This window comes from Portunus trituberculatus, chromosome 16 (genome assembly GCF_017591435.1).
Source record: "Portunus trituberculatus isolate SZX2019 chromosome 16, ASM1759143v1, whole genome shotgun sequence".
NCBI classification, from domain to species: Eukaryota; Metazoa; Arthropoda; class Malacostraca; order Decapoda; family Portunidae; genus Portunus; species Portunus trituberculatus.
In genome coordinates, this window is record NC_059270.1 from 6581775 (window position 1) to 6594484 (window position 12710).

The 12710-nt window shown below is 44.1% G+C and overlaps 1 protein-coding gene across 2 annotated transcripts in view; it reads right to left on the minus strand.

The window, feature by feature from the left end:
* LOC123504617 overlaps nucleotides 1-12710 on the minus strand; it is a 518452-nt gene that overhangs the window by 344680 nt on the left and 161062 nt on the right. Inside the window, exon 1 of one of the 2 annotated variants that reach the window (XM_045255284.1) lies at nucleotides 5932-6799. The exons of the other annotated variant lie outside the window; for it this stretch is intronic. Within the exon in view, the coding sequence (XP_045111219.1) occupies nucleotides 5932-6348 (417 nt within the window). The 5' untranslated portion in view covers nucleotides 6349-6799. Of the gene's footprint in view, nucleotides 1-5931; nucleotides 6800-12710 lie in introns of those variants that run through there. 2 annotated transcript variants of the gene reach the window in all.

The following is a 12710-nucleotide window of genomic DNA, read 5'->3' on the forward strand; positions in this document are numbered from 1 at the left end:
CTGACCGCTGTCCATTCAAGCATTCATACATACACAACCATTCAACCACTGCTATATAACTGTGGCCTTGGAAACATGGCGTATACAGTATAGGGTCTATAGACATCTCGATATTTACATAATTTCCACGGTTTCTTTAGTTTCACAAACACAGAACACACACACACACACAGAGAGAGAGAGAGAGAGAGAGAGAGAGAGAGAGAGAGAGAGAGAGAGAGAGAGAGAGAGAGAGTCAGATAAAGACACGTTTGATCCCTCCTCGAGCTCTTCTCCAAAAACGTCTCTTCACGGCCATCTCCCAATTTGCAGGTGTTCCTCACGCACCTCCGTACGCGGCTGTGTGACCAATCTAACCTTCAGTTGAGAACCAAAATATTCAGCCTCTTCTTCATGATATTAACATTGCTAAGAGTTTGTTTTCTTTACCCTCTCCTCACTTACACCTTCTCTAAGTATACGATGCTGGAATATTTATACTCTCATCTATCAATATGGAAAAGTGGATGTTTTAAGAAGAATCAACTTTACTTCTCTCCCAAGGCTTGGTTTCCTTCGCCCCGTGCCAGTCGTGACCAGTACGAGCGTAAGAGTGAGCAGGTGTTCAATTACCTGCTCCCGCTACAGCTCCTATATCGCATTGTTTACATCTACTCTACTCCAGGATGGTGTCAGCTTTCCCCAGTGCAGGAAGTTTGACCACCATGCTCACACGCTAAGGGAGGAGGAAGACGAGGGAACGCAGGAGAAAAGGAAGAACAGAAGGAAGAGACGAATCAGAATCAAGGTGATGGAGATATAGAAGGAAAGAAAAATGAAAGAGGAAGGAATAAGAAAATATGAAGGAAAGCATGATGAAGAAAAAAAGGGAAGAATGGAGAGGAATAAGGAACAAAGTAGGGAAATAACGAAAGAGAAAAGAAGGGAGGACGTAAAGGACAAAATGATGAAAGGGGGATGAATAAGAAAACGAACAAGAAGATGCGCACCTCACTAAATGTTCTTGCATCACACACTCATGCTCTAATTCTCCCATCTCTGTCTCCCAGTCTGCTGCTGACCACTTGCGGTTCACACGTTCTTCCAAGTGCAGTGCGGATGCGGTCAGCTCAGCGTGGGTCGCCACAGAGCTTTCACTCCCACGATCTTGACAATGGCTGGTGGCGCAGTTTATTTGTTTATTTATTTCAGTAAAACAGGGAACTGAGAGAGAAAAGAAGTGTGTGTGTGTGTGTGTGTGTGTGTGTGTGTGTGTGTGTGTGTGTGTGTGTGTGTGTGTGTGTGTGTGTGTGTGTGTGTGTGTGTGAATTAGTATATACATATATTTCTTCCGCATTACTCGTGACAGAGCCATGTGTAACTCCTAATTACTCAGCAACACTACATGAAAAAAAACAACAACACAAAAGCAAGAACTTAGGTATTGTTGACTGATCAATCACCTCGACAAAAAACTGAGTCAATGAACCGTCCTGCCCCACACGCCTCCCCCCTCGCCTTGCCTCCCCTCCCAGCCCATGTCTCCCCCTGATGAATTAGACCACACTCCTCACATCCCGCACGACCGGTCTGGAGTGTTGTCCCGGCCAGACCCTCGCCGCCGCCCACACACACGCTGGCGAGATGGGACGCTGAGGACTGGTGATGTTGATAGTGGTGCCTGCCCGGCCAGTCCACGGTACAGTCACGAACCCGGAAAGTTCAGTGATACACTACACACGTCCAGTCCGTAAAGGTGAAATTAAGAGCAATTTTGAATGCAGTTTCTTTTGGAAAACTAAAAGAAACTTGCTTAATTGTTGTTTATCGAAATGAAAAAGGCTATAATTTAGTTGTAATCTAGTTTCAGGTGCCTTGGTTCTCTTCTCTCTCTCTCTCTCTCTCTCTCTCTCTCTCTCTCTCTCTCTCTCTCTCTCTCTCTCTATATATATATATATATATATATATATATATATATATATATATATATATATATATATATATATATATATATATACACATCTTGAAAAACAATTCATTCCTGCAATGAGGCAGTGACCGCGGCGCATCAAACGAGTCTTCTCACCTGTGCATGCTGAAGTCGCTCGGGCACGCTATACCCGCCTAGACACGAACAACTGGAAATGATCTGTGAGACGAACGCAGGTATATGATGACCACGAGTTCAGTGTCATTATCACGCGTCGATCAGGATGTGGCAGAGCGGTCTTGATGCGGTGAGCTGATCATAGTGTGGTGAGGTGGTGATGAGGTGGGGTGGTGATGATGCGGTGAGGTGGTGATGATGCGGCCAAGTGGTGATGCAGTGAAGTGGTGATGTGGTGAGGTGGTTGTGGTGAGATGAGTTTGTTATAGTCTAGACAGCCAATGACAAAATTCATGTTTACTATAGTAGTTACACATTGAGGGGAAAAAAAACACGGGTAATTTCAAAACACACTCCATCCACTCATCCAAATATATATCCTCTGATGACTCACTATTCTCCTCGCTAACAACAAAAACAACTACTTTTACGCAACAGCTTACACATGACAATAGAGAAGAAAACCAACACCCAAGTCATTTTTGAGCAGAGGCAAACACAAGCTGGACAATCTTAGTTCCATAAATGAGGAAGAAGGAATGTCCATGTTTTTCCCTCAGCAATTCAGTTAAATTACTCAATCAGAACTTGACACGAAAACCATCCGACGAGGAAAAGAAAGAATAAAAGAAACTCGAGACAAAGGAGGAGCATTTCAGTGGCAAGGCTGATGCATCCCCTCCTCTCCTCCACCACATTCCCACTACTCCCCTCCTTTGGTCACTGTCCACTACCCTGTGCACCGTCTCCCTCACTACCTCAACCGTTCCCTGCTCCCTATTCCCCCACTCCACACCTTCTTAACCCCCACTATCTCTACCACACCGCCATAAACCGCAGCCATTGAGTCACGTGCTGTTATACAAAAAAGGTGTATCTTCTCTTGATTACTAGGCCTTGTGGAGACTATAAAGGAAGCCTGGTTAAGCCTCATACCGGCCAGTCTCCCCCGCAGGTGATCAGCAGCCACTACCAGTAACTTAGATGACTGACTGCAGAGACGTTAGTTGGCATTATGTAAGTTGGAAGTTGTCAGAAATATAACAGAACATAAAACAGATTGGGATAGTAGTTTGAGAATTGTTTGTATTAATAAAAGTAATCATAAGTCGCAAGTGCTACATTATCTACTCAACACAAATCTTCAGGGAATGAGCTGCATAATAACACAAGACTAGGGGAGACAAAGGAACAACAAAGAACTACCACCACCATCACCACCAGGAGGCTGCATCTCTTGCCCTCACCCTTGATGCCATTTAAGGACAAAACACCGTCGCTGGCACACCTTATCCATTGGCTTTCATCTTCCCCGGCACGGTAGTGAGAGAGGGTCAGTGAGCGCCGCCTCCTACCTTTACCCACTCTATATATCTATCTATCTGTCCATCTGAACATTTAATTATCAATTTTCCTGTCTACCTGTCTTTGTTTTTATTCTGCTGTAATGATTTAGCAGCTATGAACTAACAGAAGATAGAAACAAATCTTAATACAAATCTAGACGATGGTGGTGCAAAAAAAACTGCCTCCCAGCACCTGCAAGTCATGAAAGAGAACGCGAGTGAACTAAATGATGCACAAGAGGCGCGAAGGAGTGTTATAAAGGAGTGTAGTCCGAGATGAGGTGTGTGGTTAAGGCAGAGGTGAGGTGAAGGACACATGTGGCGATAACATAAGCGTGATCAAGGTATAAAGTGTACAGTGTTATGACTTGGTGTTACCGACGCTGGCCCTGTAATTTTGCCACTTGAGGAAACACGAACATGGTAACACTCACTCTATCGATGCTCTTGGCCACTGCTTGACTTGGCTATGAGAAAAGATACTGCAACTTCATCTTGTGTTCCTATCAAAAACCATGTCACAAATTTTTCTTAACTATATAATCAAGTATCTTACATATTAATTGATAGTTTACTACAATTTTTTTTTACAAATGTACCAGGAATATGAAAGTCAACCGAGCAGTGGGTGACAGCATAATTCATTGTCTGTACTACCATGCTCACGTGTCTTCAAGTACCAGAAATGGTCTAGAGTTAGTAATATGGAGTATTGGATAGCGGTGTTGACGTGTGCGGCTGAGGAAGTTGTGTGGAGTTGTGGTTACGGGCAGCCAGATGCAGCCAACCCCATTGCGTCGTTATTGTTCACGCAAACCTGATTCCAACCTGCCCCCAGCCTGTTACTGGTCATCCCCTTGTGCTATATACTGATACTCCTAGTCACTGGCAACCTTGAGGCGTCACCCCGCACGACACACGGGTACATGAGTCTAGGAAAACATGAGATGACACTACGAGCATTCCATCTCAACAACCATCACACAATACATGACCTTCTGCATTGTGTTTCATTCCTGAAATAGAATGAAAGGAGGTGAAATGAAGAGAAAATCCGGAGCAGAGGCAATGCCCGTCCTTTGAATCAAACAACGCAGCCGAGAGAGAGAGAGAGAGAGAGAGAGAGAGAGAGAGAGAGAGAGTATCAGAATAAGCAGACGGCGTGGCTGTGCCCAGGAGAGTCGTGGCCCTGGCTGGGGTCGCTGCCTTGGAATGGAGGATCAGTATCACGCTGAGCTCCCCGTCGCGTCTACCGTGACCAAGCTCTTCTGAGGCTCCTCTCCTGGAGTATCATTTGCAGTGGCCGTGTTGGTGTGATGACGCGGCGGCTTTGGTGTGATGCGGTGATGAGACTTGCGCTGCCTTCAGTATTTTTTTTGCCACAATGACGGGTGAATAAAAAATCTCTAATCATGGACATGTTTTTATATGAACATAAATGAATGAATATATAAATAGAATAAATGTATGAATTAATGGATCTATAAGATATTACATTAACTAAGACATCTTTGAAATATGCGCTTTCAGTCTTCAGAAATAACAAAGATAGAGATAACATGCAGTATTGCATCAAAGCAAAAGTTACATCAGACATAATATTTCTTCCTGCCAGCCTCCCTTGAAGCAAACCACTGAGTCGCCTACAGTGTAAATAATTTAAAGAAGTAATCGTCTTTTGATAAAAAGGCAGTATCACCTGTAATGACGCCCGTGAAAAAGTGCTACAGGATCTCATGTCTGCATTCTGTTCTCAGGTGAAACTATAGCGTATCAATGACCTTGGTACTGTGGGTGCAGCGCCAGAAGCGAGGCCTTGTTGGCATGAAGCAACGTTCTCAAGCGGTAATATAAAGTAGCGAAAGTGGGGAAGCAGGGATGGCAGTGAGAGTGAGTGAGAGAGAGAGAGGGGCAGGGGGAGGGAGAAAGGGGAGAGAGGGTGGAGGGAACGACGGCCGTGACACTGATGTTGGCGTTGGGAAGGTGACTCACATCTGCGCCAAGCAACGCTCTTGATGAAACCATTGCTTTGTGCGTGTGTGTGTGTGTGTGTGTGTGTGTGTGTGTGTGTGCACGAAATATTACATTTATGATATTTGATAACGAGCGCAAACACACGTAATAACACAGAAAATCCGCTAAATCTACACACTTTATGGGCAATAAATGGTCAATTATTAAAATGCTAATGCAAAGGCTTCAGTCATTCATTGTGATTGATATCTGGGTTAGGCGGTGAGTGCGTGTAATGGCAGGCCCGCTGCGTTACGCGCACCCTCAGGCAAAAACTCAGCATCCCAGTATCACATGTACTGGTCACCGTCACTGTCCTCCGCGTTTGCCACCGAGAGACGTCAGGTGACGTTGACACCCGTGTTATTTTGTCCTTGGGCACGTGGCCATTACAAGTGACAGGTGTCGGCCTTTACCTCACCAGTGACATCTCCCACCTGCCCCATTGCCCGCAGCGGTCCGGTCTTGCCCACAATGTAGTCTTACCTGCTTGAGTCCCTCCATTCTGCCCACGGTGCGGGAGCCCTCCACGCGCCGGTTGGCGGGTGTCGGGGTGTCCACTTTCCTCCTTAGTCTGGCGGGTACATCGTATATATTCTCCAGGTCCTGGTGGGCAGGATAGGGTTCGTCCACACACGTTCTAACCCGCCCACTCTTCTTGCTCCCACCGCCAGTGTGCGGGGGAGCACTGATCTTGCGGCGGTCTTTGCTTGGTGCGTCATACTCGAGCTCCGGTTCACTTTGTACTTCCCTCAAGTCTTCCCGTGAAAATCCAGAATCCTTCCTTTTGCGCGATTTGCCAAAACCTAATTTCCTACGAATCTTGGGACTGGTGGATGGGGAGGTGGTAGGGCTGGCCAGAGGGCTCAGCGATTGAAGCTTCTGTACAAGGCTCCCAAACATGCTGGCAGTAGCATCGACCTCAAGTCTGGGGATGTCCTACCACTGTCACAGGGCGACGGATCCAGTCACCCAGCACCACTGTTATCACACACAAGCACTAACACTACAGCAGGAGAGAGTACGCGGCTCTCGTGCTGGAAGGGAAGGGGTGTTTGTGAGGGCGGGTCAGCAAGGCCTGGCGGGGTCGGGGCAGCAGGGCGGCACACACTGCAGGAGCCCAAGCCCTGCACCAGCACGCCCCAGCATCTCTGTGCCCACACGATTATAATGGTCGCACGAGTACAGGTAATACTCCAGTCACCCCGATTCCTCTTTGCACAAGACACAACACTACTATTTCCAGTCTGCTCCCGGCGGCGGCGAGGGCAGGGCCACTATAATAGCACCGACACAAAGCCACAATGGCACCTGTGCTCACCACTGAGTCTCCACAACTTCTACTGCTCAGCTCAGAGCCGAGCCAGTCGGCCATCCCGCCTCGACACCGCGCGGCCAGACTCAGCCACACCTCACGGTATTTTTCTTTTCGCAGGCTTTCTTTTGTTCTGAGTATTCTCTTTTGTCATTTACAACAATTATTCACGCGTCGAGACACTTGTATGAGCCTCATTACATCCCTCACCAAACAGTCAGAGCAGCGCGGTATGGTAATGTCTGGTAACTTCAATTCCATTCCAGTCTCCAGCTTTCATTTCCCTTCGCTCGTTTTTATTTAGTTTCGGACAACGCCTCGAAATGCAATGCTAGCAACGATTTTCTGCATGAATTACTTTGTTAAGCCAAATTACTGCATGATAGTATCGCCGTTACATCTGACAATGATGAACACGAACAGAGCACACTTGAGGGAGCGGGAGGCAGCGTGATAATGAACTGCCACGCACCTGCCTTGCCTGGCGCAGCTCTGCCCATTACATCCCAGCCATAGGAAAGAAAGGTTCGCTCATCGGCTGCCGGCCGTATAGCCTCATCTTGGGCGGAATCTGTGCATCACACTTAAACATGGATGGAAATTTTCAGAAAAAAAATTGTGAATGTCTATGTTTCATGTTTAATCTCGTCTTTGTCTCTGGCCTCAGCCTCAATCATCTCAGAGCAAGTGAGGAGTAGGCTGAAGCATTTGGGCCATTCTGGACCTCAGCGTGGGTCGGGCGCGGCGGACGGCGCGGCGGGTAGCTCCTCGACAGGGTTCAGGATACTCTTGACCTTGCTTCTGGGGCCGCTAGTGGCGTCACCCCCGGAGAGGCGAGGTCATTCTTATTTCTGCAGCAGTTTGGTTTTCCATTCACTGCCTGTCTTTTTTTTCTGTTACCATGATGCTGACGTTCCGAACCACTTGCCCCTCGCAACACACCACACTTTAGCAGGTTTCAGTGACAAGGCTGCTGCTATGAAAATGGCTTTGTATTTACAAATTTCAGCCTCCAATGTTTGTCTTTCATGCAATAGTAACTAGTAAATGTTAAACATGAAAATATATTTCTATGCCGTGTAAAGTGACAGTCTGTTAATATTCTTCCAATTGTATATAAATTATCTGCGGTGCTTCATCTTTTTTGGAGAGAGAGAGAGAGAGAGAGAGAGAGAGAGAGAGAGAGAGAGAGAGAGAGAGACTGCTGTTATATCATGTTCCACTTCAGATTTGAATGACATGCTGTTGTGAGTCAGCATTACCTTGAAGGAGAGCAATGATTACGGTTATAAGAAGCTAACAACGGGTTTCCTCTCACCGTGATATTTCCTTCCTCATTACATTCCAGCGTGGCCAAGTAAGGTCATGTGCTTAATAGGGTATCCTTGAGTAGCTCTTCTTGCACTTCTTTTACTCTCTCATCTTTTTTAGTGCTAAAAAAAAAAAAAAAAAAAAAAAAAAACGCTTCTTGCCACCCTTCGCAGGGACACGTGTACACCTAAACAATATGAAGTCACTGAAGACAAAAATAATCCATCACTATACTCTCATTCTTTATCGTTTACTTCATAGCTCCATTAGTAATTAGATCGCAGAATATATTTCCGAATTTTCTGATTTGAGTGACTACATCAACTCCCCCTTTAAGTGAAGTGTGTGGTATGACATTCAAGAATAAATTATCAGACGTCGATTTAAAAGTTTGTATATTTTCAGGATACGTGTAAATATTCTATTGAACACAGACAGGTGAATAGAATTACATACACAAGAATTTCAGTGATTAAAACTTTTCTTTGTTCACGAAACGGCATTAAAATGGCTCACCCCTGTTCCCATAGAGTCACAAGGTCCCCCAGTGGTTCTTCCTCAGAGTAATTATAACGTCGAGGGTTGCTTTTCTAAACTGCATGCCAGACCTTCGTTTATTTCCGTACCTCGTGGCGACTTCAAAATTACGAGGATATACAAAAAAACGACGATGCATTCACTTTCTTCTAATTAACTGTTTAAGAAGAGCAGAAAATTGGGATTCCCTTCACTAATGTTTGGGCTTTTCAACCCTTTTGTGCTCCTGGCCGTCCTTCTTCACTGAAAACTACATGATGACGAATCACTTCAGTGTAAATATGCAAGTTTCATGTTTCATATCTATAATGTGCATAAATAAAATCACCCTCAATTATAATAAACTTTCCATGTATTTCTTGTACATTATAATATTTCCTACGTAACAAGTGAGAGTATTCTTGTTAAGTCCAATGATATATTCACGTCTTGTATCGTAACGATCCATTCAGCCACAGCTTCACTAAGCTGATGTAGGCAATGAAGCACTTTGTCGCTACTCGGTTGTATATTAACTATTACTTTCATTGTATGACCATTTCTATGCAGCATGCACCGGAAAGAAGAAGAAAAGAATACTAATATACTGATTCTATCCCACACACACACACACACACACACACACACACACACACACACACACACACACACAAGGTTGAGGACTGTATATAATTCGTTACTGGATTAGCCTGCAGGATCAAACTGTCTTTTGTGAATTTCTGTACCTCTTCCAACCTCGGCCTTTTTTTACATCCTAATATCCAGCTGCCTGTATTATATGCAAAACCTTTATACACCATTCTGTGCAAGGCACACACTTAATTCCTGTCAAAAGGGCACAAAACCTTTCTAAGAAAAAGACCACGTTCTCAGTCACGCGTAAAGAGAATGTACTAGGCAAATACAAGACCCAACTTCATTACAGGCTTTATAGGTCACATATGTCAAGGTCAGAAGGTCAGAGGTCACAGGGTCAGGAGTAGCGGACCAGTACCGGTCAGGGGAGTGAGCACTCCGCCCCCAAGCCCGCCGCCGTCCTGCCTCTCGTCTGGCACACCCCCTCCCGCCCGAGGCCACTTCACCTCCAGCCTGACTCGCGTCACGCTCCACCTCCCACCGTCTCTGCCCCTGGATGTCTGCAGTCTGTCTGTCCTGAAGGTAGTGTTTGGTTATTTTTTTTCTCCTAATTATAAACATTTTGCCCCAGGAGAAAAAAAAGAAAAATGCTTACAAGGCGTCATGAATTTAGTCATAAAAGTTTTCATTGTTGAGTCGATGACTGCACTAGACAATTCTGTATTACATTATCAAAGCACCGTGCATCGAGATCTATGAAAGATTAGACAACTTTACATATAAAGTTCAAAGATGGGCGCACACATTGCCAACGATCACACCACGTTTGACACAGTGCTTCTCCTTCCTCTTTTACGTAAAATAAAAAAAGGAAGCTGAAAGAAGCCATCAGGCCTACACGTGGTAAACTTTGTATGAAACCTACTTATCATCCACACTAATAAACTTGTCTTATCTTCATTCAGAACTCCCTATTAAGGTAGACCTATTGGTTCCTCACAGATTCTCATCATGTTTTTACGTTTCTATATTGAAAAAAAAAAAATAAATAAATAAATAAATAAAAATAAGAAGCTCTCTGCACCTTACTCGAATTCTCAACCTACCTTCCAAGTTTTCAAAATAAGATTTGGAATTCAACCAGTGATATTTACAAGAGTTTACACCATACTACCAAACTCTGATTTACCCTAATTGCATGGCTTCTCAAGTCAGGATGCTTATTATGCAAATTATCAATGTACATTCGGTACCATGCGCCACCTTGACACAAGCCTCGCTATAAGGAGCCGGTGAGACAACAACAGGCTTCTTGTGCGTGGGATGAACCAGCTGGACAATTGACATTTCGTATTACAAGCAAAGAAAGTTACAATTTCTCCAAACAATAATTCTTTGATTTCTTTGTTACTGTAGTACATTACTATAGTACATATTTAGTCTATACTAACTTTGGTTTTCTCATAGTATGTTCTCTAATATTTTTTTTCTGTGATAATTTGATCTATGTAGGGGTTTTGGTATCCGCAAGCAAGGATTGTCATTAGCTGTTGTTGTTGTTGTTATCTTCAGCAAGGAGTGGACAAGAAAAAGCAAGAGGAAAGAAGGGAAGAACTGAGGAGGAAGGAGTCCTACGTTGTCTTTTCTTCTCAAAACATACATCTAATATATTCAAAAGTACATAGGATGCTGAAGCTTTTAACATCAAGTTCTTGCTATATTCTTAATCAACCTTCTTCAGACGTCAAACAGAGCGTATAATCAAAGTGCTTCTATAGACGAAATGTGATATCCTCTACAACGGATAGACATTTACTTGTAGCTTCTCCTTACCCTGCTAAAGCCTGTAGATATATATTACAGGTACGCTTCTACGATCGAGGGTGATAAAAGCTTTCATTTTGCCCTTCTCTTATCGGGTGATGAGAGACCGTGCACAGTTACATAGGATGATGATGAGTCCATATCTAAGTAGAGCAATTCATGGGTGACCGGAAAAGTCTGCATGTTCCTGAATCTAATGTACACGGGGATAATCAGTGCAGCGGTGCGTGAAGGAGTGAGGGAGAGAAGAGGAGTAAGAAGCGAGAATGCCATCCAGTGATCACTAATTGCTACTCTAGAAACATTAATCTTGGTCCTTCAGCTGTCATCCTCTCCTCTCACTAAGCAGCCACGCCCTTCAGCCCTCCTACCTCTCCACACCACCAGCGCCATGACCTTCCCTCACTAATAGAATCCCATTATAATTCCTACCTGTGCCATCCTATCTCCCTTCACTTCATTTCTCTCCGAGGTTAAGCCGTCATCACTCGCTACGCCCCTCTGCCTTTACCTTTCCCTCCTCTTCCTTCGCGATCTAGACTTTCTCTCCTTCCGATCCATCAGCCTTACTTGTCGTGGCATTTGCTGAGAACATACAAGCAGTGAGTGTGTGTCTCCTTGTCTGAATTTACTACATTAAGGTTATAATCTGCGATGGCAATGTAAGAAAGGATTAAAGAAAAAAAAAAAAACATACTTTTTACATATGAAAGTTTCAAGGGTAGAACAGAGCAAGCTGAATATGCTACGCTATTTCCAAACAGTAATTTATAGAAGTTGTTAATATCAACCTAAGGATATTAGAAACTGTGTGTGTGTGTGTGTGTGTGTGTGTGTGTGTGTGTGTGTGTGTGTGTGTGTGTGTGTGTGTGTGTGTGTGTGTGTGTGTGTGTGTGTGTGTGTGTGTGTGTGTGTATGGTGCCCCGTCGGTGTGTTCATACAACTAATCTGCCTGCCTGACTCCCCACACCGCCCCTCTAATTACACACCATAAATATTCCCTCAACGTGACTCGGAAGTAAGCAAGGAGCGAGGGCAGGAACAAAGTCCTCGCCTTCTCTCCGGAGCGGTCAAGTAACTCTAGGGTAAGGAGCAGTTGAGCTGGTCGATGTTATGAGTAGTACACTGAGAAGTCGAGAGTATACATTAGGGTTTCTTATTTAATCTGAGCGAGAAAAACAAACAATGGTCGCTTCTGATTAATCATTTTGGTACAAACACAAGTTATTGAGTGAATGTTAAGCAATAATATTCAACGCATTGATGGCTTGTCATATTTCGGTGTTATCGTAATTACTTGCAACAGGCTGTATTGAGTGTTACCAGTATTATAATTTTTTTTCATGATTCAAATGACAGCTAAACAAAGATTCTGCAGCAACAATGGAAAACCTATGCATGAAAACTCAACTAAACTTCTCTTTACCCTTTAACATTAATCTTGATGAGGAAATACAGCGTTTAAGAACACGAGTCTTTACAACACTAAAGAGGAAACTCATAATGAGGAAAAGAGGTGATATTTCTTTTATCATATTACGAGAAGTATGCAATCTTCTGATAATGATGTCAAGAAACAAAATTCGAAATATTGCAAGCTTGTGAGAAGCTGAGGTAAAAAGAAGCAAATTCATGAAGGAAAAGACTGGGACGTGATATCTGCACTAATGATATCACGAGAATGCAACAGCGATCTAATTAT